Source organism: Lates calcarifer, linkage group LG14, assembly GCF_001640805.2.
Source record: "Lates calcarifer isolate ASB-BC8 linkage group LG14, TLL_Latcal_v3, whole genome shotgun sequence".
Taxonomy (NCBI): Eukaryota; Metazoa; Chordata; class Actinopteri; family Centropomidae; genus Lates; species Lates calcarifer.
This window is the reverse complement of record NC_066846.1, coordinates 2,978,492-3,004,467: the sequence shown is the minus strand read 5'-3', so window position 1 is coordinate 3,004,467 and position 25,976 is coordinate 2,978,492. Positions and strand designations below refer to the sequence as shown.

At 39.6% G+C, this 25,976-nt stretch overlaps 4 protein-coding genes across 7 annotated transcripts in view; 3 read left to right on the top strand and 1 right to left on the bottom strand.

Annotated features, from left to right (window-relative positions):
- Positions 1–911: 911 nt before the first annotated feature.
- Positions 912–2,808, top strand: LOC108882053 (uncharacterized). Its single transcript, XM_051075700.1, has 5 exons — positions 912–1,020; positions 1,160–1,297; positions 1,479–1,620; positions 2,027–2,194; positions 2,653–2,808. Exons 1-5 carry the CDS (start codon positions 939–941, stop codon positions 2,744–2,746), a joined length of 624 nt encoding a protein of 207 aa, XP_050931657.1. The 5' UTR covers positions 912–938; the 3' UTR covers positions 2,747–2,808.
- A 4,570-nt stretch (positions 2,809–7,378) lies between these two features.
- On the top strand, positions 7,379–15,291 carry LOC108882054 (mucin-2). Of its 3 annotated transcripts, none has more exons than XM_018674288.2 (12): positions 7,380–7,820; positions 8,502–9,026; positions 9,325–9,430; positions 9,803–9,880; positions 10,604–10,767; positions 10,861–10,975; positions 11,267–11,367; positions 11,615–11,729; positions 11,932–12,006; positions 12,547–12,701; positions 14,113–14,221; positions 14,727–15,291. In XM_018674288.2, the coding sequence occupies exons 1-12, from the start codon at positions 7,757–7,759 to the stop codon at positions 14,818–14,820; spliced, it is 1,701 nt and encodes a 566-aa protein (XP_018529804.1). In that variant the 5' UTR covers positions 7,380–7,756; the 3' UTR covers positions 14,821–15,291. The 3 variants fall into 3 exon arrangements, with proteins under 3 accessions (XP_050931685.1, XP_018529804.1, XP_018529803.1); XM_018674287.2 differs by having other exon boundaries at positions 7,382–7,820; positions 14,110–14,221; XM_051075728.1 differs by lacking the exon at positions 14,113–14,221 and having other exon boundaries at positions 7,379–7,820.
- A 366-nt stretch (positions 15,292–15,657) lies between these two features.
- ccdc96 (coiled-coil domain containing 96) lies at positions 15,658–18,555 on the bottom strand. The gene is given in 4 exon segments (XM_018674290.2): positions 15,658–16,323; positions 16,325–16,540; positions 16,632–16,979; positions 17,736–18,555. Coding segments are annotated over 4 exon segments (1,452 nt in total). The 5' UTR covers positions 18,513–18,555; the 3' UTR covers positions 15,658–16,212.
- A 203-nt stretch (positions 18,556–18,758) lies between these two features.
- The window catches only part of tada2b (transcriptional adaptor 2B), a 106,683-nt gene continuing 99,465 nt past the window's right edge, over positions 18,759–25,976 (top strand). Inside the window, exons 1-2 of one of the 2 annotated variants that reach the window (XR_007814561.1) lie at positions 18,759–19,033; positions 21,151–25,461. Coding sequence is in view for 1 of the 2 variants with exons in the window: in XM_018674289.2 (XP_018529805.1) it covers positions 18,764–19,033; positions 21,151–22,362 (1,482 nt within the window). In the remaining variant the exon portion in view is untranslated. Of the gene's footprint in view, positions 19,034–21,150; positions 25,784–25,976 lie in introns of those variants that run through there. The other variant, XM_018674289.2, reaches the window with a different exon arrangement.

The window sequence follows — 25,976 nt, the reverse complement described above, 5'->3', positions numbered from 1 at the left end:
AACAGTTGGGTCACTTAACGTGTGACAAGAACTGTGCTCTTCAGTATGGGTCACAGTCATGCATTCACACACACACACATTCATATAGCACTCGATCTGGTTCAGTATCTTGCCCAAGTTTGTTACATCTGGCACAAACATTCACTTGGAATCAAGGATCAACTGATTTGATTTTGGTGGTCAAAGGTCAAAGTCACTGTGACCCCACAAAACAAATTTTTGGCTTTCAATTCACATTAATTAACTGCAATTGGACTGGTTGGCCAAGGCATTAAAAGGTCTATCTCCATAATTTCAGTCTGGTTTCAGAAAATTACACTCCACTGAAACAGCTCTCCTTAAAGTCTCAAATGACCTTTTGATGACGGCATAAGGGAGACTGTTAAGTTCTTGTTTTACTGGACCTCAGCTCAGCCTTTGATACCTTTGACCATCAGATTTTAATCCACAGGCTAAACCACATGGTAGGTATTTCGGGCCTTGTCTTTGACTGGTTCACTTCAGACCTTGCTGATAGAATGCTTTTGGTCTCTGTGGGCAAATTTTTGTCAGGTGTTGCTCTTCTGTCATGTGGTGTTCCTCAAGGATCTGTGTTAAGTCCTCTTTTATTTTTTATTGTATATCCTACCATTAGATCAGATCATCAGCAGTTTTAAAGTAATTTCTTATCATTTGTATGCTGATGACATTCAATTGTACCTATTTTTTAAACCAAAAAGATGTGTGTCTCCCTTTTTGTTGGTATGGCATTGCTTGCTGTTTAATTGTTACTACTGTAAAGCACACTGTGACTGCTCTTGTCTTAAGAAGTGCTATATAAATAAACTTTACCTACTTACTTAATAAAAAGGTCTATCTCTTTCCTTGATGTGTGGTGTATTTCTGTGTGCCAGCAGGTGTTTTCAGCACAGAGTGAGGTTTTATCAGCAGACAGAAACATGCAGTGGACTGTCCAGATCATTGTTTCTCTCCTGAACGTTGTATGGATTGTCTTCTTTTTACAGCCTGATCCGTTTTTAGGTAAGAGAAGCTCTAAGAGGTGTTTTCATTGCACTTTATTGGTTTTAAATGTAAAGTGTTCATAATAGTTGCTAAAGCATTTATGTGTAGTATGTTTTAAGCCTGTGTCAGTCATCAGATGATTTATGTTGATTTGCAGTGTTTGTAGAGAGGAGAAGCACTGACGGCTCTGCTGAGTTTTGTGTTCAGCCTCCATCTGATATGAACTGGACATCAGCTGTACAGTCAGTCACCATCACCGCTAATAAACCCAACAACACCAACACAACACCTGAAGGTAGGTCTTGATGAGCAGTCAATTCATCTATTTGTTGTCCTCTTTACACTTGACCTCCATATCCTAATTTTCTAATGTACACCTAATATACAGGGAAATAGTATTTAAAATCTATGTAACTTTTATATATTTTATATTTCATTTTGCTCTGTTTGCCAAACTTCACATTTGTTTTCTGCAGAATCTGAACCTAGAAACCCCCATGAAGACATCAACTTACCTAACATGAACCAGTGTCCTCAACACAGTCAGTGTAACAAGACAAATATACAACCAGAAGACCCACACACCACTCCTGCACCAGAACCCAAACCTGAAGTAAAGTAAGTTAATGTGAGCTATTAAAGCTTCACCTACAGCTGTTTACAGGGAGGTTTTAGTGCAGGTTAAAGAAAACTCCTCAAAGTCTAATCCTGTGTCTCTGTGTTGATTTATCTCTTTTTACGTGCTGAAAATATAAGTTAATGTGTAGTTAGCAGAGAAGTATCATAATGATAATTGTGGTCCATTAATATGCAAATTTATGCAGTGGGACCCAACAAAATCAAACCAAATCAACTATAGATAACTTTCTGTATAGATAACTTGTACATACAGGTACTTAACTTGTATAAATACTAATCTGTATTTTAGTATGTGTCAGCAAAATTAGCATTTGTTCACCTAAGAAGGGCTCCTAATGCTCCTAAAACATATTCTATATTAAATCATGAATGTTTTATTTCACAGGTCTGACACAAATCCAACCAGATCCTCTTCTGCATCAGATCATCCTTCTTCTTCAGGTGGAACTGGTCCTGATGACTGCTGCTTCAGTTTCTACCCAAGAAGAGTGAAAAAAGACCTCGTCAAGGGATATTACATGTCTGATCACCGGTGCCCGAGGACTGGAGTCGTGTAAGTACTGCAAACTGAGTTTACTTCATTATCTATATGTTAATACAATGACCTAAATTAGTGTAATATAAACTTAATACCATAATTTGAATACATATTGAATTTATATTTTAGAAGGAAAATACAGTAAACCTTTTGTACTGCACACTACAAATATTTATTTTCCTCATTTGATATACAGTTTATTGAATAAAAAATTACTTTACTTTACTTTACCATTACTTTCTCATTATATATTCTAATGTTGGTGTCTACACTCTACTGCTGTAATGTGCAATTTCCATCCTACAGACCAACTACACTTCATTTTATCTCCTGTTTGTTCTGCTTCGTCTGTCTGCGTTCACTCTGTAGTTTTCTCTGACTTATTGTTGAAGCTCTTTGTCAACCTTTTATGAAATGTATTTAAAAAACAAATAGTGTGTATCATGACGACATTTTCACCTTCTTTGTTTCAGTTTGATGACACAAAAGGGTCGTAACATCTGTGTGGATCCAAATCTCTCCTGGGTTCAGAACATCATGAAATATGTGGATGAAAAAACCTCTTAAACCCTCTTAAAGTGTTACTGTGCAAACCTGCCATGAGTAATCAAAGATCTAGCTTTCATCATTACAATTAAACTTTTGTTAGTGTCTACAGTTATTCCAGTGGCATGTCCACGCTCTGTATCACTAAAGTCTTAGTGGCAGAGTTGTTTTTTCAACATCTGCTCGTAATCTCTGATATGAATTCATCCAGCACCACTGTCAAACTAATGACTGTCCCACCAGCCTCAGTTTTACTTTCAGTGCTAGTTAGCTGATGTTAGCCATCCCAACACACTAATGGTAAACACTGTACATGCTAGCATTAGAGCATGTTGATTCTGTCTGTAACCTGGCTATAAATGTTCTGGATCCAGCTGAATTGAAATAATAAAATGATTTAGACCAGAACAGACCAAAATGGCCAGAAGAGATGTGGACACCTCAGATTCATTCACACTCTGTGTGTCTAAATGATGCTGTTATATAAGTAAAACCTAAAGGGTTTACCTTAATATTTACTTCTCTATGTAGATAAACTCCACAAACATTTATTTATCAATAATCAAATAACACAGACCACAAGATTTAAATGTCAGTGTGTTTCAGAGTGACTGCAGTGCGTATGACTAACACTGTGTAATAACAGGGGCTTCAGTCTTATTTTCTCTCTACCTGCTGTGTGACCTTAGTTTCTTTTATGTTGTATTTTCTCTTGTTTTTCTAGTGTTTAGGTTGATGTGTTATTTCAATACTGATCTGGTTTTCCTTTCCCTTATGTCTCCTGGTCTTGTGCTTCCTGTTTTATTTTGAAGTCTCTTATCCTGTCTGGTCTTTGGTGTTATTACTTCTAGTCTTTGTCTTGTGTTCCCTCCTTTTTTCAGCCCCACCTGTGTCTCCTTTGTAATTATCCCAGTGTGTATTTATGGTCCTGTCTTTCCCCAGGTCTTTGTCAGAGTATTGCATCAGCTACGTTGTGGTTTGTTTCTTTCCTTGTGCTCCTGTGTCCCCAGTGTTTTTTCCTGCATTTACTTCTATAAATTTGATTTGCTGGGTTTTCCACTGGTCCTTTTGTACAGTGAGTTCTTGGTTCACCTTTTGTTTTGTTTTGTTTTTAGTTGGAATAAACTGTTCTCTGCACTTTGGGTCCTTCTCCTGTTTTCCTGAACCCCAAAACGTGACACAAAGTATTTATTCTTAATGTTTTGCCAAAAGTTTGTGTTTCTCACATTTCTATTTTTTCTTCTTTCAGACACACTGCCTGTCTGCAGTAATTATAAGGAAACATAAGTGTGTTATAAGTGTTGGTTTTGTGGTTAAATTATGAATTACACAGCTCTGCATATTACAACACAAACATACCGGATGATGCTATTTGAAATTTTTTGACGGGTGGTGTTAGAATCTGTCCTCAGTAAAGACAGAGTGAAGGTACATCAGCAGATAGAAACATGCAGTGGACTGTCCAGATCACTGTGGCTCTCCTCAACATCGTCTGGGTCGGCTTCTTTTTACAACCACATCCTTTATCAGGTAAGAGAAGCTTCCATTTGCTGTTTTAACCACAAACATTAATAATGTAAATCATGCTATAAATTCAGATGTTGTCATTTGGCCTCATGGTTTATCCATTTCTCACTTTGTTGCCTTCAGAGGATTAATGTGTTACGGAATTGGCAGTAAAATTCAGCACGTGCTATTAAAGCTTGACTGGGTTTTCATTTGCAGTGTTTGTAGAGAGGAGAAGCACTGACGGCTCTGCTGAGTTTTGTGTTCAGCCTCCATCTGATATGAACTGGACATCAGCTGTACAGTCAGTCACCATCACCGCTAATAAACCCAACAACACCAACACAACAGCTGAAGGTAGGTCTGTCTCTGCTGTGGATATCCTCTAAGCTCAGCTCTTAATGTGGTCTCTCCATTCACACTGTACATAATCGCAAAAAGTTCACGTCGCATTCTGTCTGACAGTGAGCAGGGAGAGCAACCTCACACTGCATGAAACTCACTCCATCAACAAGACCAAAAGTCAACGTGACTGTCAGTGCAACTACACAAATATGCAACAGAAAGACTTAGACCCTTCACAGCTGTCACATATAGAACTCAGACCTCCTGCACCAGGATGTAAACCTAAGATAATGTAAGTCAGTGGTGGGATAATGTTAATAGTGGAAGCATTTTTAACTGCTAATAGCACTGGTAATGTTGGCATATGTCTGATTTTTTACCTGCTAGCTTGACGTTTCCAGACAAGGAAGTGTGTATGGATGTGGAAATCTACTTTTCTGCTGTCGGTCCACTTGTCTCGTAAGTTCTGGATCTTTAGCTGCTCTTGGACTAAAAGCTAACATAAAGGATGCCACTCTTTATGTGAGAGAGTATTTGGCATCAAAGGTTTTACAACCTGGTCTTGCACTGACATGTATTTTATATTTACATATATCAGAGACTTGGATGAGACAACTCAAGCTAGTCCTGCTCCTGAGCTGCGACTGACCTCCTCAGAGGTCACTACAGCCTCTGGACAGATGACTCCCAGCACCTCAGCAGCAGCTCTTTTAACACAACCCCCCATCCAAAAGACAGACAGACAGGACAAAAGACGTCGTTTTCCTGGTGAGTTGGTGATCTGATGTTTTTACTTTTTCTATTCAAAAATTTGGAAGAAAATGTTTCTTCATCATTTGCAGCTTCACTATAAATCCAAATAACAATCTTTATTGTACAGTGCTGAGAATGCTCATATCAGAATTTTCTTTGAGGTTTGATTAAACTAAGCAGATTTATTTTTTGAGGAGGACACTGCTTGTGTGCTGCTTGAGTACCTCCTCCACAAGAATCGCATTCAATATTTTTGACTTCAGTAAATGCCACCTGTGTTGACAGCAGCCATGTTGCCGAAGCAGACAGAGTTTACGTGTTCTTTACTTGTTTGCCCGAAATCACCTTGACCCCAAGTAAAATATAAAGTTGTTGCTATGGGTAGAAAGATATAAGTTTGTTGAGTTTATGGCTACACCCAACATCACAGCTGGGTGCAGTTACCACTACAATCCAGGAGAATTAGACTCTATCAGTAATTCTCTTTGTTGTACTTTGTTGTTCTTCTATCCCAGGATGAATGGTTACAGTGTCATTTTCACTCATTTTATATTGTACTGTAAGTGGCACTTAAAACCAGAGCAAATGCAAATGACATTACGGTGACCTAAATCTCTCTCTTTATTTTTTTCTAACACTGAATATGTTTTAACAGAATCTTGCTGTCATCATTATTCCTCATACCCAATACCTGTGGCAAAAATTAAAGGATACAGGATACAATCATTGGAAGGGATGTGTAGCATTCAAGCTGTCATGTAAGTAAACTTTAGTGTTTTTTCAAGCAAGGACATGATGCTTGAGATTAGTCTTCAGTTCTTTACAGTAGGTTAACATATGGAGCTATTTCACCAACAAATAAATGCATGAGCCTGAGAACAAAAATTCAACTTTTAATTATAGGATTGTGTTATTCACTGAGATGTTTACCTTCATTTTTCCCCCCACAGACTAATCACAGCCAGAGGCAGCATGATCTGTGTGAATCCAGAGTTACGGTGGGTTCAGCAAGTTCTAAAATCCTTTGATTCCAGAAACAGAAAGATGATTAATTCATAAACCAAATTCAGTAAGCTACTATTGAGACTTATGGTAACTAAACCATTTACACCTGTGCTCCTTCTGCTGTAACATGTCAAGATGTCTGCCATGAAGAAGGCCTGCTGTTGATTTATGTTGGGTTTTTTCTTCCATAATGATTAAATATTATAGTTACATGTAGATTATATTATATCATCTTAATTAATTCTCCCAGTGCTACCTGTAATCTATCTGTCTGCTCAACTGAATATGACTTCTTTCCAGAGTTATGATCACTAAGGCTTTAGCCTCAGTATAGAACTATGTTGCATTTTTGATTCTAAATTCTTTGCCATGTCTTTTTTATCATTAGAATTTCTTATGTCTTTTATATTATTTGTATTTTTGTAAATGTTGCCTTTGAGTAAGATTTTTTTTAATGCATTAAAATCTTTTCTGCATTGCCTGTGTAACCCAGCTAGTGTAAACTTAGTGCCACAATGAAACAAGAGCTGCTGTTAACACCTTGGCTGAAACCCAGTTGTGAGTTTTCTCTGCTGCTAAAGGTGGTTTATTGATCAAATTTATTGATAATAGCATATATGATTAATGTGGAGGCAATGATTTTGTAGAAGGCCTATTCTCCCACCTTTATGGTAGATATTGCAGCCTATTGTGTCATTACAAGTTGGTTGTTCTTTTTTCCCATATTATCACATTTTATTGTATATTTGTATATTATCAAATTTCCTCTACACACACACACACACACACGCACATACATACACATACGAGCAGGAAGCAATAAGCCATTGGTGACCTTGGCCACAGCAGTCATATTTGATTATTGATCATAAAAGAAATCAGTTGTGTGGAGACCATTTTTCCCCCTAAAACCTTGGCTCAAAAGGCAGCTTAGAGATGCGTCTGAAAATACCTGACACAGAAGGATCCATAGAAGGATTTTTAAACAGTGGGTAAATGGTGGCATGGTCAGAAATCTGAGGCTGAAGCAGCACCGGCTCATCACAACTATACAGCTACAGACTGGAAAAATGTAGCCTGGTTTGATGAATCTGGATTTCTGCTGAGGCCGACAGATGATGGGGTCAGAATTTGGCATCAACAGCATGAATCCATGGAGCCAACCTGTGTTGTGGCAACAGAATTTCCATTTTTTGTCAAAGTGTAGTGCATGTTGAGTAACATCAACTCATACCAACAGCTAGATGTGAGTACTCTGGTGGGCGAGGAACTGTTTTCCTGTTGCAACACACCGTTAGACCAAATCTTCAGCTTCAGAACTTCCTTCCTGCTGAATAATCAGATTATTGACATCTTTTAAGATTAAGAACACACTGTCCTAACAGCCTGATTGAAATGTTGGTGGAATGATCCAGATCCACGATGGTCCTTTTCATCGTCAGTAAACTGCTTTTGACGACTCTTCTGCTCCAACCAACTGAAGCGAGTGAGTTGAACTGTTAATCTTTTTACAGACTTTCGTGCATAAAGTTTAATCTTTACAATGTTTTCAGGCTGTTTGCATTATTACCTTCAAAAATGAATAACACATACTGCTCTGTTGAAGTCTTATAACAATGAAAGGAATTAGTATCAAGAAAGAGTACAATATGATCACTAGGAATACTAATAATTGGTTTGTATCTGGGGATAGGATATGGATATGTGATTATGTTTTTGATGGAGAACAATATTACTCTGTTCATTCTGTTTCAATTATAGTTCTGATAACATGCAGTGAAAATCTGAACTAAAACTCAATTTTCAAGGTTTTTCAAGGTCAAATTTAAACTCTTAATTTCTTTTGTGTGAACTTTTCATTTTGTCAACTGACACAAAATTAATATTTTCTTAATTTTTAAAAATAAAACAATTACATGAAGAAATGTTGAGAAATAAATTATTATTTCTATATAATTCATTACTCCTTACATACTGTTGAAAATAGTTTGCTGTACACAAATTCATGTCAACTCTAAATTGTTTAGTTTGTGTGACCTTTATTGCAGAGTTATCAATCAGAAAACACTGGAAAACCCTGCATTATGCAAAGTAAAAAGGACTCAGATGCCATTTCATTATATTTTCGGTGTTCCTTCATCATTCAAAATTATCTTGTGATGTTTAGACAGAGAATGGAAGACACACACAACACGTAAACCTGAAAATTCTGAGCGTTTCGGGGAGTTCTGTCTGCGTATTTCTGATGACTCTCAATGGACCAGCTCCAAGCCAGGTACCCAGCTGCCCAGAAAGTCAGCTCATCCAACCAAACAACCATCTCATCTACCCAAGCAACCAACCCAACTACCCAAACAACCAACTCATCTACCCAAGCAACCAACCCAACTACCCAAACAACCAACTCATCTACCCAAACAATCAACCCAACTACCCCAGCAGCCTACCAAACCAAGCAAGCAGGCCCCAAAACTACCTAAACAGGCAACCCAGCCAAACAGGGACTCAGCCCAGGTGTTTGAACAACCAACAACTGAGACAACCTACTTTGACGATGAGCTGATGCAACCACCCACACAATCAACCCAACTGCCTCAACAGACAACCCATCCAGACCTACTGAACATTGTCACTCAGGACTCCAGTGACACTGTGTTACCAGTGATGGCCCCCATAGTTCTACCTGGGCAAGGTGAGAGCCATTTTCTAATATTGATTGAACCTGCTGTGAAGCTAAGTTATCTAATACAGATTAGTGTTTTGGTGGTTGTTTGTTTTGCACTGCTATGAGGAGAACACTGATAATAATGTTTAATTTTATATTATTCTAAATGTGGTTTCACCAGTTCCCAACAAACTGATGTCCAGTAATTACTCATACTTAAAATATCTTTTTAAGTAAACCTTTTTTATTATTATTATTATGGAGAACATATGATCCACAATCTATAAATAATGTCAGTTGAATATTGTCTTTGAACACCATCAAGGATGTCGCTGCAAAAAGGAAAATATAAAACAGCCAGCTGAACCCTCCACAGTAATGAGTGTAATGATTTGGCTCCCCACCGAAACATGTAGCTCAACTGAGTTCATGTGAGTACTGTGTGTGTGTGTGTGCAAGTGAAATTTTGAGAGGGTGTGTGCATATGATAACATACATACATACAACATACATAACTTAAAATATTTTAAAATGATTAAAATTTTACCATTGGCCTCACCTGTGTTTTGTAATTGGTGTTAATTAACAACTGTTAGCGTGCTAACATGCTAAGCTAAGATGGTGAATATGTTAAAAATATCTTGCCAGTTTGTTAGCATTATCGTTGTGAGCATGTTAGCATGCTGATGCCAGTATTTAGCAAAAGCACTGTTACAATATAACCTCATGGAGTTGCTAGCATGGCTGTAAACAGATGAACAAAATGTTTTGCAGTTGAGTAAGTCTTTGCTCTTGTTTTCTAGTGAGACAATGATGGATGGTACAGAGGTTTGTGTGACTTCAATCAGTCTCTTAGAATTTATTGGCGAACAAAATTTAAGGTAGGCCAAGTCTGTACTCTCTGAAACCGGACTCATAGTAAATCTCATCAGCTATATGTTCTCATCAACAGCTCAGCACAGATTTGTCCATTGTCTATTAAACTTCTCTTTTAATGTCTTTTTCTTTGAAAACGTAGAATTAAGATAAGAATTAGAAAATGTATTTTCCTTTGTTTTGAGATATTTCTAAAGTGAGTCCATGTAACTTTGCTGGAGCAGTATCCTCTGAGGCCACAAGTGACAATTACAAAATGATGGTAAATCATAAAAAAATTGTAAATACCAATAGCACAAGTAGAGAAGAGTAATAACGTCAGTGGACTGAGTCAGTAATGTCACATCGAAAGCTAGGTAACATTTAGGCCTGATGCAGATGCAGCATCAAAAACTTATTTTAAGAGGAGACCTGTTGTTTCTTCTTTCAAAAGTTACATACTCTCACTTTAAATGTTGCAGTGAAAATGTTCCTATCCAGCTACACTCCATTACTTCATCAACTTAACTCCACTTCCTCCAATTCAATTAATTCTGTTTAGCAAGTCATAGAACATTTTTATCCTAAGCTATAATATAAAGCTCAATGTGTTCTGTAATATAACTGTTGCAGTGATTGTGTAAGTTTTTTTTAAATTTGATGTCACCCATTTCCTTATTGATGAGTGAATTTATTAATATATTTTCCTATAAGTTGATTGAAGGATATACTACTTGTCCAACCCACAGCCACTCGTCTAATCCTGCAATTGAAGTAGAACAGATTGAAGAGCCTCCTATCACATCTCCTCCTCCACTGGACTCCACTACTCCACAGCCTTCCTCTGAAACCATTCCCAACGAGGAAAAAAAAGAGAATTCCGGTCGTGGCCTGAATAATTTAAAAGACAAATGTGAGTCTTGAAAGAACATTTTTTCATGTAACATGATGACAGTTACTGTGATGCATTTCATAGATTACTGGTTTGTCTCATGTGGCTTCACAGTGGCTCAGATTTGTGAATGGTGCAACCTCAGGATCAACATGGAGGATATTGACCCAAAGGCTGTTCAATCCCTAAATGTGAAGATGCAGCCATTTCTCTGTCCTGTCCTTATTTAGTAAGGATTCTACAACTATTTTTCACAACAGTTTCACTTTATGCTATTCTAACATGGATGTGTTTGGACTGAGATTACAAACAGATCCAGCTTAAGTTGGTAGAATTCAGTATTTAACATAAATTGACATAGATGGATAAAGAGACTGCAATTTTCTCCTTATGACAGTGATTAGCAGATATCGTGGAAACTGGAAACATGGAAACTCATATCCATTCTCCTTCAATTGTGTGCAGAACCACATTGCTATATAAAGAATAATGATACTTATTTCTCTCTGTTATCTCACAGTGTCAACCTGGAGGGTGATAATGTTTTGTGTTGGGGCCAGCCGCTGTTGGAGACATTGCTGGAGAAACTGGAGGATCATTTTGGGCGGGCACTAACAAACAGTTTGTAAATGTGTCCTTTTTACAGTTGTTTCAATGCTACTTCCACAATTAGAGACTCCAACCAACAGCACAAAACCCAATAATCAATTTACTATAATGTAAGACCCAGAAAAGCAGCATAGAACTATTACATTCTCTGCATTTTTTCTATGAAAAAAAAAGAACTCATTAGTAGTAACTGACTTATCATTACAGTTCCATGCAGCACAAACACAATGTGTAAAAGTCGTCTTTTATCTCCTTCAAGTTGTCCATGGATGCCGCTGCCAAGAGAGCGAGAAGAAACCTCCAGCTGAAACCTCTACAGTCAAAAGCATAAGGATTTGGCCCCCCAATGAAAGGTGTAGCTCAAGTGAATTCATGTGAGTGCCATATGTGTGTGTGTGTGAGAGAGAGAGAGAGAGAGATAGACAGTGAACTGAGCACCATTCACAAATTTTTCTGAAATAACAGTTAATGTAAAAGTTTCCTCTGTGATTTTTCCTCCACGTGTGGTAATATTGGCACAATGTATTTTTCTGCCCTTTGCTGCAAACTGAACTGGCTCTAACCCTTGTTTTTCAGTGAGACACTGATGGATGGCAGGGAGGTCTGTGTGGCTGCATCTAGCCTCTCAGCATACCTTGATTTTGCTCTTCAGTAAGTTCCATGATAATATCTGTCTAAAAGAAATCTGATGTACCTCTAGCAGAGTCTAACCAGACAGATAGTTTTGTTTTATTTGCCCAGGTTTTACTGGGAGGTCTTGGAGAGTACTAGTCAGCCTGTGGAAGCCTTTGTGTTATTATGCTCCAGTTTCTCTTCTTCCTCTCATCTGTGTATGTTCCTGAAGCTGATAGACACACATTTGTTCCCTCTGTTGACTTTGTAGGCGACAGTGCTGCTTCTAAAGTGAGATTCTTATTCTGTCTGAACTCACAGTAAGAAAATAAAAAAATACAGAGCTATCACATTAATCAAAAATGACATTTAAACAGTGTATCAGCAACATATCCAGAATCAGTGTCAATAGGTTTAAAATACTTGCTAACACTCGATGTTTCTGAAGCTTATCAGATGTTAGCCATTCCCTTGCTGATACCCCCGGTGCTCTGATGGATGTGACCTAAATGTAACATCAGTAATCGTTTCCTGTAAGCTGACTTGTTAATAAGGATGTATTACTTACCTATCCCCCAGCCAACAGTATGTACCTGTGATTGAGGAAGGGCCTCCAAGCCTGTCAGAAGTAAAAACCGATACATTACATTTTGACTTTCTACGTGAGCAACACTTACCCCTTCGTAAGAGGGAGGAAGGAGCACTCCAGCGAGCAGAAATCCAACATGTAGTAGGTGAGTTTTACCATGAATGCACAGTAGTCTTCATGTAATGTATGGACAGACAATTTATAGCATTTGGAGCAACAGGCCGTACTGCTTTAGCTTGGACATGCCACTGTCACACTGATGGAGGTATGTTTTGGGTCATTATCTTGCTGTGGGATGAAACCCTAACAAACTTGTCTGACTTACTTTGTTAATGGCCTTTTCTTGCCTTTTTATCTGGTTTTACACAGTACTAGCTCCTGCAGTCAGATACTGTCCCAATGATGCAATAAAGTAGTAAACAAATGTTACAGCACCTATATGAATTGTTCGCATCAACTTCCTTTAATGTACTTCCACAAAACTTTTGACCAGTAGTATGTACATATTGGCCTTATGATGATTGGTTAATTCTTGCTGCTGCTGACATTTGGTGTATTGCTGCTGTGCGCCACATGAAAATGGTATGTTGCTGATGTTCCACTGGGAGATGCCACCATCCACCAGCAGGTACTGTATAAAACCTGTAGGTTGATGTGTGTCCAGGGTAACATTTTGTCACTGGGCCACTTGTTACTGTCAGGGCTGTTTCTAAGAGTTGACAGGGTTTGGGGCTAACCTGTGGGTCAAAAGCTCCTTGCAAAATTTGCAGATGAAAGTTTTGAGAGTCCAGCTATTGCCATTTTCAAAATAAAAGCCTTGTTTTTCTACTGGATTTCTAAATTTATGGTAACATTACATTGTGTGGTTTGTGAAGACATGCTTTTGGCCAAAAACAGGCCATCACTTTGGACTTTATGTATGTGTCTGCTTTCAATTCTACAGTAGTGCCAGTAAAGACGCACTATTAGTACTACAGTGCTATTACATCTGCAAGCTGTTATGATGCTAATCCAGTCAGAGGTTTCATTTCAACTTGTCAAAGTAGGAAGGACTCAGGTGTTACTGATAACATTAAAGATGGCTCTTGCTGTTGCTGGACATGACGCTCTCTTGCAAAAATGTCAGAATCAGCAGCAGATATCACAGTATCACACGGTAGTTAGAGTTGCTTAGCTAACATTAGTTAAACCAGAGGCTCTCAAATCTAGGATACTCTAGAGTATTGTCATAAACTATGGTGGCTAAACTGGCAGAGCTAAGTGAGTGTATAGCAAGCATACCATGACATACAGTTTTCATGTGGCATATGCTAAGAAGAGCAGCAATATAACATATCACTAAGAAGTGGCATATGACAGTAAAGCAGAGTGGAACACCACTGGTAAAGTCAGGAAATGCATATTTCTGGAAATTCAGATAAAGTGTATTGACATAAAGTAGACTGGGACCAGAAGCATAGCATAATGTGATAGCAAGAGACTGCATATGTAATTTAGTAACTGAAAAAGTGTGGTTTGTGTTAAGTTACTGATTAAAGGTTTATTTTGTACAGCAGTGGATTGCATGAGATGCCTTCCCACTGAAAACTGGAACAACATTGACTCAAAGGACGTACAATCCCTGAGGATGCATGTCCAATCAATCGGCTGCCCTGTCCTCCTTCAGTAAGACCGCTAGTACTATGACACCAACTCTTTCACACTTACTGTTAATTTCAATGTCAGACATTGATTGATATCATTTTAAATCATTGCACAACTTTAGTATTTGTCAATTTAGGATCAGTTCCAATGAAGACAAGCAGTGATGTAACATGGTCATGGGTGGATTATGAGACAGTTGGCTCCTGGACACAGACATGTGTCTTTGTAGTCATTTTGTGTGAGTTTGTTGTTGACTTTGCATCTCTTTGCAGTATCTCTTTATTTTGTGGCCATTTTCTTCTGTTTGTAATTGGGTAAATAAATTTAGTCTCTTTGTAGTCATTTTGTGTCTCTTTTTAGTTGTTTGACTTTTCAACAAGAAATCTAACAGTCACTTCAAATGGAAGCTCTGGCCTGTGCCTATTAGGCCCACTCTGTAATCCTTCCATGAACATGGTAAGCTTTTGCAGTTATACAAAATATGCATTACACACTATATTTAAAATATATGTCTTTTGATTCACAGTATCAGCCTTAAAAATAAAGAAGAATTCTGTGTGGACTCGTCCCAGCCATGGTTCGGGACTCTGCTGGACAAGCTGGACATTCAAAGCACCTGAGGAAGAAGTCTCAAATGTGATACTCTGATGTGCCTGTGATCCATTGCGGGACGGATTTCAGAGTCGGGTACTTTTGGAGAACCATAGTGTGGTGTGAAGGATGTGAGGTTTGGAGTACAGGTGATGACAGTATGTATTGTATTTGTAATCCCTATGTGTTTCCTCATGTTTAGATACAAATATACTCTCTTTTCATTTTCACAGTAATAGGTTAGAAAACTGTCTGATAATGGATATCTACTAGATGTGGGGGGAGTTTCATTTATTTCTGTGTCTCATTTTCAAAAATATTTTATTTTTTAGTCATCTAGATAAGTGCTTTTATTATTGATTACTGCATTTAACCAGTAGATACATTTTAATAATAGGTTAACTATACATATTAATTTATTGTATACATAAATTTGATACATCCATTGTTTTTCTGCTGCAAGTAATATGTATTTCTGCTCTCTCTGGCAAACTTTGATAAATGATGTTCAGTGCTAGATAGCACATCTACAAATACTCATCCATACTGTGAATTCTCCTCTCAGGTGTCTGAATAAATGGCATTGTGCAATAGTGCCATCTCCTGACTAAAAGTGAAAACAGCATGCTATACCTGACGTGGTGAAGCACTTTCCTCTGTGTGAATTCCTCACAGAGGATCTTATGATCTCTGCATCTCATGATGAGACAAAAGTGAAACTGTGTTCAGTAGTTTCTTAATGTTTATTTTTATTAATTTGAATATGCATTCACCACAAAAAGCTCAGTGTTATGGTAAAGTGAGATAATGTGCCAGAGATGGTTAGAATCACGTTTCAATTAAAGTAATAGTTCACTTTAGAAAACTTTCAGATGATGACAAGATTATTTTCATGTCTGGTTGGTGATTACTAGTTAGTTGTTTGTTCAAAATTAACGCTGAAAAAAACCCCACTTATTTTTCTATAGCTTTGTGTGTACAATTTAAACACGAGAACTTTGCACTAAGCCAGACTCTCTGTCTCCCTCTGTTTCCATTCTTTATGCTAAGCTAAGCTAAGCTGCTTCCTGCCCATAGCTCCATGCAGAGCACATAAACATGTGAGTGGCAAAGATCCTCTCATTTTTCTCTTTGCAAGAAAGTGAATTAGTGCTTTACCCTAAATGTCGTCCATTCCTTTACAACTTTATCTGTTCATCTAAACTCTCTGTTAACCATTTTATCATCCTCATGGTGACTTCAAGATTTAAGGTGGAGACGGCTCTTGGCCATTGTTCGCCAAGAAATAGTTAGAGTGTGTAAAGTATTTCTTTTTCTGTATGGATTAATACAATATGTTAATCAGCGACCTTTAGACCTCTGATACTGTGTCGTCTGATTTCACTTTGAGATGTCAATTCAGTCTTTTTCTCATTCATTCATTAAGCTGTCTCCAGCTTCTTCTTCCATCTGCCACAGCTGAAGACAATCTCAGCTTGCCGACACTTCAGATTCTCCAGTTGCTCCTCCAGGCGGTCGGAGGCGTCCACGGATGTCCTCAAAGTCCCGCAGCAGGACCCTGTTCCCCAGTAATCCACGACACTCCTTTAGCCTCAGGTTGTCTCTCTGCAGGCTGTTGCGTGCCTGCTTGGTCCTGGTCAGGAGGTCTCTCTTCCTGGCCACCGAGGCCTCCACTTCGGCCAGCTGCTCTCGCTTGGCCTGAACCTCCATCTGGGTCCAGAACAGCTTCTCCTTTATGTTTGACAGGAGCTGATACAGAAAAAAGCACAATACTGATCATATTCCCTGAAGCCACAAAATAACTTACATTGAAAATGTAGCTGTGGATTCTTTAACCTACCTCCAAGCTGCTGCTGATCTTGTTCTGCAGCTTTAACAATTCCTCACTTTGCTTTTCAGCTTCTTTTTTCTGCTCCAGCCTCGCGGCCTGCAGCTGTTCAAACTGGAGCTGTAGGGGGTCCCTGCTGCGTTCTTCCCTATCTCGGAGCTCTGCTTCCAGCCTGTGAATCTTGATCCTCAGCTTGATGTGCTTGAGCCGCAGCTTGATCAGCTCGTCCTGCTGAAACTGCTCTGCAGACAGGGTTGACTCCACTTTGGCCTGAGCCACCTGTTTACCCAGGCATCGGCTTAGCACTGTCACAGCTACATGCTGCTTCAGTGCCATGAACGCTTGCCATTCATTTTCCACCTGAGAATGAGACAGTTTTAATCACCATAGCATGTACATCCAACACCTACTGGGCACCCATAGTTGTTCCCTTGTTATAGGTGCTAAACTATATGTTGGATAATAACAGAGTTACATGTGCAGGCGTGACAATGCATGCACTGAACCATGTCAATATGAGTACTTTCTACATGTTCTCATTTTAATTCCAAAAATTAGTAACTGAGTTCCTATCATGGCTTTAATTATTCCCACATTTTTTAATTATATTTCCCAAGTTTTCTCTGTTCCTCACCCATTCCCATTTGCATAGTCCTGAAAGCAGCATCCTCATGGTTCAGTATGCATGTCACATTCAACCAGCTCACTGCGTAGCATGTGTAGACCCCTTGTACTCCTTTTCCCTGCAGACATAGGGGACCATTTAAACCCCCTGCAAACGTGTTTTAAAATCTTAATGGAGTTCCTCACTGATGGACTCTCAATTTCTTTTTCCCCCACATTCTTCTTCCTTAACAAAGCCTGGCACCTACATTACCCATAATGCAAACTGACTGCTGGAATTAGGGGTGTAATAATTCTCCAAATCCACGTTTTGGTCCAAACCTTGTGATAGAGCATAACAATGTAAATCAATCTGTAAAAATATGCAGTATAGTCATTATTTTTCACGACACAAAATATGATAACATCGTCAGGCTGGGATCTTCTTTTCCTAAATACTGGGAAATTAGAGCAGCACAGAAAATCTGCTCAGGCCCGTAAAATATGACCAACCTTGTCCAGCTTCTCTTGGGACTGTAACCTCAGCTCCTCTGCCTGCTGCTGGGCTGTCTCTGAGTCAGCTGTGAGCTGCTGTTTCACGTCAGTCAGGATGTTAATGTACTTCTCATACTCCTGCAGCTGCTCTGACACCAGCATCTCCCTCTCCAGCTGGGCGTCGTCCCCGGCCTTCTTGCGGAGGTACTCTGCCAGCTTCATCTGCAGCTGGCTGCTGTGTTGGCTGGCTTTGTCTTTCTCCTCACAGAGCTCCTGGAGGAGCTGCATGTATTCCTCATAGATGGTGTCTTCATTTTCTGCAGGAGCGGCAGTGACCTCCTCATCCTCAGTCTCCTTTTCCCCCTCCTGTGCAGGACTGGTAGTCTGGGCTCTCTCCGGGGTCTCAAGATGCAGTCTGGGAGATCCATCATTGTCATTGCTGTTGATTTCAAAAACAACACTCTCCTCCTGGGACAATGACTGCTCATTGACTTCATTCACCCTCACATCCAAGTCTATACTTGTGGTGACGTTGTCGACACCAGGGAGCTCATCTCCACTGTTCTCTTCTGGATCAGAGTTGACTGCTTCAACATGAGGCTCCCCAGTAGCTTTCATACTTTCAGAGTTTTCCTCTTCATGATGTGAAGCACCCTCTTCAGCTGGGACACCTTCTTTTTCATTTCCATCAACTGCAACTGGAGAATTGTCTTTCTCATTGGAGGAATCGTCTGGTGTCTCCCTCTCTGTTTCATTCTTCACCTCATTTTCTTCATGTTCTGGCTCTCCGTCCATTTTCCAATAACAAACCCAAAACTATTATTCAATTTGTCTATAGCTATAAGGCTCGTGCACCTCTGTAGTCAGTGGAACTGTTCGTTTTGTTTCGGTTGTCCTGGAAACTGGGATCAAGGAACCAATCACAAGCGCCCTGACCCATACTCATTAATATTAACAAGCAGGATGTGAGTAGCTCGCGCTGCGAGGCTCGCGGTGCGCAGGCGCACAGCTCTGCCTCCAACAACAAGAAGCAGGAGCCAGGCAACATGGCCGACCTGGGGAAGAAGTACTGCGTTAACTGCCTTGCAGATGTTACAAACCTGCGGCTTCGCTGCACCGACTGTCCCGATATCGAGCTGTGCCCGGAGTGCTTCTCGGCGGGCGCAGAAATCGGTAATCACCGGAGATGGCACGGCTACCAGCAGGTCGACGGCGGTCGGTTCTCTCTCTGGGGTCCCGAGGCAGAGGGAGGATGGACCAGCAGGGAAGAGCAGTCGCTACTCGATGCTATCGAGCAGTTTGGATTTGGAAACTGGGTACATCACTGTTTAAGTTGCTTAACTTACTTCGTCTCAGCAGCATACACGTACACCTACGAGATATCTGTTAGAAGTACTCGGTAAATGTCAGGAGTAAAAGTTAGCTAGTGGTGGGAATGGTACGGCAACCTTAATGAGCGTTGGCAGGAGAAAAACGACAGTCCATTTTCTTTTCTGACTTTGGAAGTTGGAGGACTGGACATTAAATATGAGTGGGATAAAAGCTCTGTAGCTCTTGACTACTGTTACAGAAGAACAGTCCCAAGTTTTAGTTTTGAAGAGTGTTTAATTAAACATTAAGAAGCTCGAGCGTTGGGCGTGAATAAGTCGTAACTTAGCGAAAGATTCAAGCGCAAAGTTACTTTACGTTTTCAAATAAGCAGTTGAAATGTGTTGTTAGACCAGCAGAACTCACATTAACTGAAGCAAACAACACGGCCATTCGCGAGGTATACATAAAAATAAAAAAATATACAAATTGTAATGATTTAATAATCTTTAACCAGAAGTTTGGATCACGACTTAGTATATACAATCATGATATATCGTAATATGCTGTAGAGTCAGTCATACTGTACCTCAATGCAGGGTAACCATTTCTAAATTAATTGTACCAATTTTATATCCAGCACAAACCACTATAAATTGAATGTGTAACCACATTACTTAGTATTATACCTAAGTAAACCTTATGAAAACAGTATTTTAATTCTTACCACTGCATCCCACAATGCACTGAGTCTGGTGCAGGGTTGCAACCAACCATTACTGTAATCTTTGATTAAACCTTTATGATTATATATATTGAAAAAGACCTTTATAATTAACACAGCAATTGTTTAGTCTGTACATTATTAGAAGGTAGGGGGAAGTTAAACAGGTTAGTAATTTTTCCTCTAAAACTTACCAACAAGAAAAAAATTGGTACTAATTGTAGGCAAAGGAGAATTCCTTTGAGAGAGGTGCTCCATTTAAACCCAAGTTAACAGTAATACATCATTTAGTTAAAGTAACAATATGGAAGTTTTCAAAATCAGGTTAGCGCTAGCATGAAACTGAAAGCAAACCATTCCACTCCTCCGTCTTCCTGCTCCGTTAGCTCGTTTCATCCTCATCGTGTTTGTTGTCCTAGCTAATGCAGGAATCAGGACCTTGCTAGCCTGTTTGTCAGCCCTGTTGATGTCTTCTAGCAGCTAATACTAGCTTGTGAAGCCCTGGAGCAAGAGCAGTAATGAGGTGTGTTCACATGTTGATTGACAGCTGTGAGCCCCGACCCCTGACTTTGGCCTTCTCTGATTGGTTCAAATGGCCAAGGTCACACAGAACCTGAAAGGTGAACATCTCTGCTACTGCTTTCCAGGCTGTTGAATGAGTCTGGCTCACAGAAGGCTTTGAAAGCACCTCTCCACATTAAGATGTTTTGGGGTGTATTTCAACTAAAAATCTGAGAAAAAGGTAGCATGCTATAGCTTTAATTCCTCTGGGGAGCTCATGGTGCAGAATAGACAGAACATTCAACACTGCAAAGTAATAAATAAAGCACATTAAAATACAAATAATCTCCCACAAATATTAAAGATATACTAAAAAGAAAATCTTCTTTAAAGTGCTACAATTCAAGATATACCAAATACCAAAAATAATTACAAAGAAAACATTAATATACCTTAAAGTCGCAAAGGTGTACCACTGAAGAGTTGAGAAGCCTCAGGGAATTGATTCATCTTTCACATGAGTTTGACCTGTATGCTTGCATGTAGACAAATCTTAGTTTTCATTTAACTTAATGAAAGTAGTGAAACGTTCGATTTCCCAGATCCCTGGGAGATTTCTTGTTTTGTTTTGTCTGACCAACAGTATTTAAATGAGAAAGATATTCATGATAAGACTGGCAGAAAGTCCTCACATTTGAGAGACTGGAATCAGAGAACTTTGGTATTTTTGATTAAGAAATTACTTTGTGGATTATAAAAATGACTGTCAATGTTTTCTTTTTTCTTTTCAGTTGATTTCAGCCCAGCTCTGGTTCTAGCACATTTTGTAAATTGTATAATGAATAGCTTACTTTTACATTGCTTCTTCATTATAACCAACTTCCTGTTTCTCTCTTTCAGGAGGACATGGCCACCCATGTTGGAGCATCCCGTACTCCTCAGGAAGTCATGGAACACTATGTCACCATGTACATCCATGGAAACCTGGGTAAGGCTTGCATACCTGACAGTATTCCCAACCGAGTAACTGACCACACCTGCCCGAGTGGAGGTCCCCTGTCGCCCAGCCTCACCACCCCTCTCCCCCCGCTGGATATCAGCCTGGCTGAGCAGCAGCAGCTGGGCTACATGCCTCTACGTGACGACTATGAGATTGAATATGACCAGGACGCAGAGAAGCTCATTAGTGGGCTGTCTGTGAACTACGACGATGAGGATGTGGAAATTGAGATGAAACGTGCCCACGTGGACATGTATGTGCGGAAGCTCAGAGAACGCCAGCGACGTAAGAACATCGCCCGAGACTACAACCTGGTGCCTGTGTTCCTGGGCCGAGACAAGAAAGACAAGGAAAAGGAGAAACCAGGAGCTCTGGGAGTCCTAGGTGCTGCTGGTAGTGTGGGCGGGGCAGGAGCTGGCGGTGGTGCAATTGGATCAGGTTCTACAACAGCAGCAGGATCAGGTTCTGTTCCTAGTACACCCAAAAGAAAGATCACCAAGGAGGAGAAGGAGCAGCGGGTCAGGCTGCGGGGGCTCTGCCAGTTCATGGCCCATCGGGAGTTTGAAGACTTCTTTGAGAACATGCATAAAGAGCGTGTGCTGAGAGCCAAGGTGCGTGAGCTGCAGCGCTACCGACGCAATGGCATCACCCGCCTGGAAGAGTCGGCTGAGTATGAAGCAGCGCGCCACAAACGGGAGAAACGCAAGGAGAACAAAAGCGTGGTCACCTCCAAACGGGGCAGTGGAGGGGGGGGTGGACTCGGCTCGGGGATGGGACTCGGGGGTGGAGCTGGAGGGGGAGGAGGCATTGCTGGAGGGTTGGGAGTTGGAGGTGGGATCAAAGAAGAGGGTAAAGATGGGGAGTTTGCTGCCATTGAGAATCTGACAGGCTTTGAACTGCTGTCAGACAGGGAGAAGGTGCTGTGTAACTCTCTGAACCTAAGCCCAGCACGCTACCTGACTGTCAAAACCATCATCATCAAAGATCACTTGCAGAAAAGGCAAGGCATCCCGGCTAAGAGCCGACTGCCCAGCTACCTGGACAAAGTCCTCAAGAAGCGCATACTCACCTTCCTCACAGAAAGTGGCTGGATATCCCGAGACGCCTCTTAGCAATCCATCTTTTGTCAGGAGGCAATACGTTGATGATCTCTGATAGCGGATTTGCTACAAGCTCTGGGGACAAAACTACTGGCTGTCACCATTTTTTCAAAGGTGACCCCTGTGAATATGTGCATTGCAAAGGAAGAGGATGCCCCGCTGGGAAAAAGTATATTTTCATACCAGGGCTAGGAACAAAAATTAAGCATATATTTTTGCATTTGGAAAGGGACTGGGGTGGAATACATGTCTGTGGGTTCACAGTACTTTCTGTCTGTATTGTTACACATGGCGATAACTCCAGTGCTAACAAGTGTTAGGTAGTTGCAAAGATATTTTAGTGTTATTGTAACAGGTCCAATGAAGATGTCTATGGAGAGATAGTATACCCCAACATCACATTTACTGGAAATAGAATGTTTGACAGCTACTAATTATGAGTGATCAGAATGATCAGTATCTCTCAGATCTCACCTTACCTACTTTGTTAGGTTCCATCAGTTAAAACTGCAGCAGGAAGTAGCTATTTGAATTTTCTAACATTTAAAGAAGGATCTCAATTTCATAGAAATTGTCATGCAACTTAAGTAAACTCAACTCTCAGACCCATTTCTGTCCTCTTAACTGGCTACAAGCGAGGGAAAAGAAAAGGCAGCATTGTCAAGGTTTCTCTTGACTGAGTGCTTGCTGCTGCCTGGAAGGCAATTTGTATCAGACTCCAACTGATGGATTAACATGGAGCTAGATTGATAAATTGGCTGCTGTGATAAATCGGCCAGTATCAGCTTAGCACAGATATATCAGGTCATATATGGGGTCGTATGTTGGCCAATAACGAGAAATGCCAAAGATATGTTAAGAGATAGTGTAGACACAGTCTGTCCACTAGAGGGCACTGACAAGTTCATTTTCAAATGCAAAACTTCTCACAAGTCTCAAAAATCTAACTGATCCTGATCAAAAATATTCATTCAAATGATGTACTATTTTATGTTAGAAAAAAAAGATCCTCTGCTGATTTCTCTATAATATTAGTATAATATATATATTAGTATAATATGCAGGGTCTTCCTAAAATAGCACCACAAAAAGTGTTCAATTGGATCCCATTACTCATGATAAGACGCTGATTGAGAAAATATGAAACTGGGGCCTTAAGTAATCCATATCAGCCTCTTAAGTCCTTTATTTAAGCCTTTTAGTTTCACCTGAAAGTTTTTGGAGCTCCACCTGGTGAATTTGGCCCAAAAACTTGACTTTTACATAAACATCAAGTGCAGCTTAGCACAGCATTAAATGTTCTACTGTCCACTGGGTACGATACAGGTAAAGAAGCTCATTGTTAATGAAGGGCATTAACCAATGATACTCAGATGCTTAAGCACAATTCCAAGATGATTGTTACCACGTGTGTATGCATGGCGGCTTATATGACACTTCTTGCACACTTAAAAAGCAGTATACCTCCTCAATGTATGCATTTGAGTTTCCACAGTCTTCAAACTTAACGTCAGCCATGTGTTCGACCACTTTACATGCACTCAGCTTTGCAAATGGTCTGTCAGACCTGTTACCTGCCCTTCTCTTTGGAAGCCTGCTGTTAGTCTTTCAAAGGTAACTTGGTCTTGAAGGCAGAATTTCCTGCTTTTCTGTGCTTTTTTGCAAAGCAGAGCTGAGTGGTGCTCATTCTGCTATTTAAATTTAAATGACGTTATTGAATCCGCTGTTATTTCACAGCCGGAGCAAGGGTGTTAAAATTCAAGAGAAGAGAGTGTGGATATTACCTGAGCTGGAGTATGTGCTAGATTCATATTCCTTTCTTCTTTACTGTCTGGGGGAAAATAGGCTGTTTTTGGAGGAAATGAAAGTCGTGAGTGGCATTAGTTTTGTAGTGTTAGGCTTTACTTTAAGTGTAGCTTTGCCTTTGTTTGTGGTTGCGGAAGAGGACTGTGGAGGGTTTTAATGTTCTTCTCTGATCATAAATCAGTCGTATTTCAGCAGTGTGGTGCTCCAAACCATGTACCATTTTAGTCAAACATTACAGCTATCTTCAGCTGAGGTTCTTTATTTATCTTAATGCTAGCAAATCCCATGAAAACACCCATACCAACAATGAATGTATCCCACTAACAAGTACTGTTTGTGTATCCAAAGCCCGATCTATCTAATTCCTATTAAAAACTTAATAGCATAAACACTTGGTAGAACACCAAATGTGTATTAATCCACCACTGAAAATAGTCCCAAACAAATGCATTTCCTCCTGTTTGAATAACATTTGCAAAAACTACATTGCCAATTGTTTTTTGGAAATCCTTTTTAAAAAGTAGAGTATATATATTCATGACTCATTCTTCCTGAAGATTTATGTCTCCCATTGGAACTAGAGGGCTTGGGTGTGCTTGAGTGTCACAGACAGGGTAGAAAAGTTTAAAAAGTATTAAGGGATGGACTCACTTTTTGTTTCTGGAGATTTGTGGACATCAAGAAAAATATTCTCTTTTTTATCTTTCACTGATGAGAACCTCTTCATCTCTGTTTTGTTGCTTGACTTTGGGCTTTAGTGGCACATGATTTGGAGAGCCACAGAAGTGTGTGAAAAATTGATCAATTGAGGGGGAAAAAAATAATTGTTCTAAATTCATAGTGGGTCAGCTCCAGCACGTAGTTTAGTTTAGACTTTTGTAGCTGCGTATTAACCCATTGCTAACACGCTGTGATTGGAGTGAGATGTATTATGAGCTGTTGTGAGTTTATTGAAGATGCTGAGGGAGCAACAGGCCACTCGTTTTATGTTGAAGCTAAGGGGGAAGAGTGAGGATTGTGCTGTTGTTAAAATAAGAAATAAAAAGCATTTTCCAGATGAGAGGTCAGCTCACAGGGCCAAAATTCCACCTCACCTGAATGTTTTAGAAAGGTGATGCTAATTTCCAGCCTAAAAACCAAACAGCAATGACATAGAACAGTTAACTGAAGCTATTTGATGGTTCTCCTTTTTTTAAAAAAATGTCCTTTTTTTCCAGATTTTGACAGTGGTGTCGTTCGGCATGTGCAACCAAATTTTCCAAAGTGTTGTGTTTCGGTGTACATGTCTCAAAGGAAAATATGACAGTTAACATTTTTTTTTTCCTAGTGGGGGAATTTATTTTGTAAGGATGTAAATAATTTTGTAAGATAAATTGGAAAAAGAAAGTATAATTACTGACCTGTGAAATGTACAGTATTTTGTGTCATGGAAATTTTTATAGTTTTTGTAATAAAAAAAACAACAGATTTTTGGATTACAGAGAATCACTTTCTGAACCTTTGGTTATAGTGATGGCATGCTTTTGAGCTGTCTTTAATCTTGTTTCCAGTTTTGCTGTCCCGTTACTTTGTTGTTGCGATATGACAAGGTATGTATGGAGATGTATTAAAAGTGCATACTTTATAATTCTAAATAGTCCTGTTTTCAGTACTTTGCTGTAGTCGCAAACCATAAAGGACAACTTTGTTGTCAGTTTGAGTCACAAATTGAGGACTTAAAATTACATTTTTAGTTGTAAGTTAACAAGGGAAACAATACAAATAGACATGACCTGTACAAAAAGATTGCTAATGCTAAAGGATGTGGCTTGAGTTATTTT

What these genes read in the sequence shown, in the direction of transcription:
- LOC108882053 (XM_051075700.1), top strand. Translation starts at nt 939, where the DNA reads ATGCAGTGGACTGTCCAGATCATTGTTTCTCTCCTGAACGTTGTATGG. An exon ending in CACCAACACAACACCTGAAG is followed by an intron (nt 1,298 to 1,478) that starts GTAGGTCTTGAT and finishes TGTTTTCTGCAG; the next exon opens with AATCTGAACCTAGAAACCCC. An exon ending in TGCCCGAGGACTGGAGTCGT is followed by an intron (nt 2,195 to 2,652) that starts GTAAGTACTGCA and finishes TCTTTGTTTCAG; the next exon opens with TTTGATGACACAAAAGGGTC.
- LOC108882054 (XM_018674287.2), top strand. Translation starts at nt 7,757, where the DNA reads ATGGTCCTTTTCATCGTCAGTAAACTGCTTTTGACGACTCTTCTGCTC. An exon ending in GAATAATTTAAAAGACAAAT is followed by an intron (nt 10,768 to 10,860) that starts GTGAGTCTTGAA and finishes GTGGCTTCACAG; the next exon opens with TGGCTCAGATTTGTGAATGG. An exon ending in TGTAGCTCAAGTGAATTCAT is followed by an intron (nt 11,730 to 11,931) that starts GTGAGTGCCATA and finishes CTTGTTTTTCAG; the next exon opens with TGAGACACTGATGGATGGCA.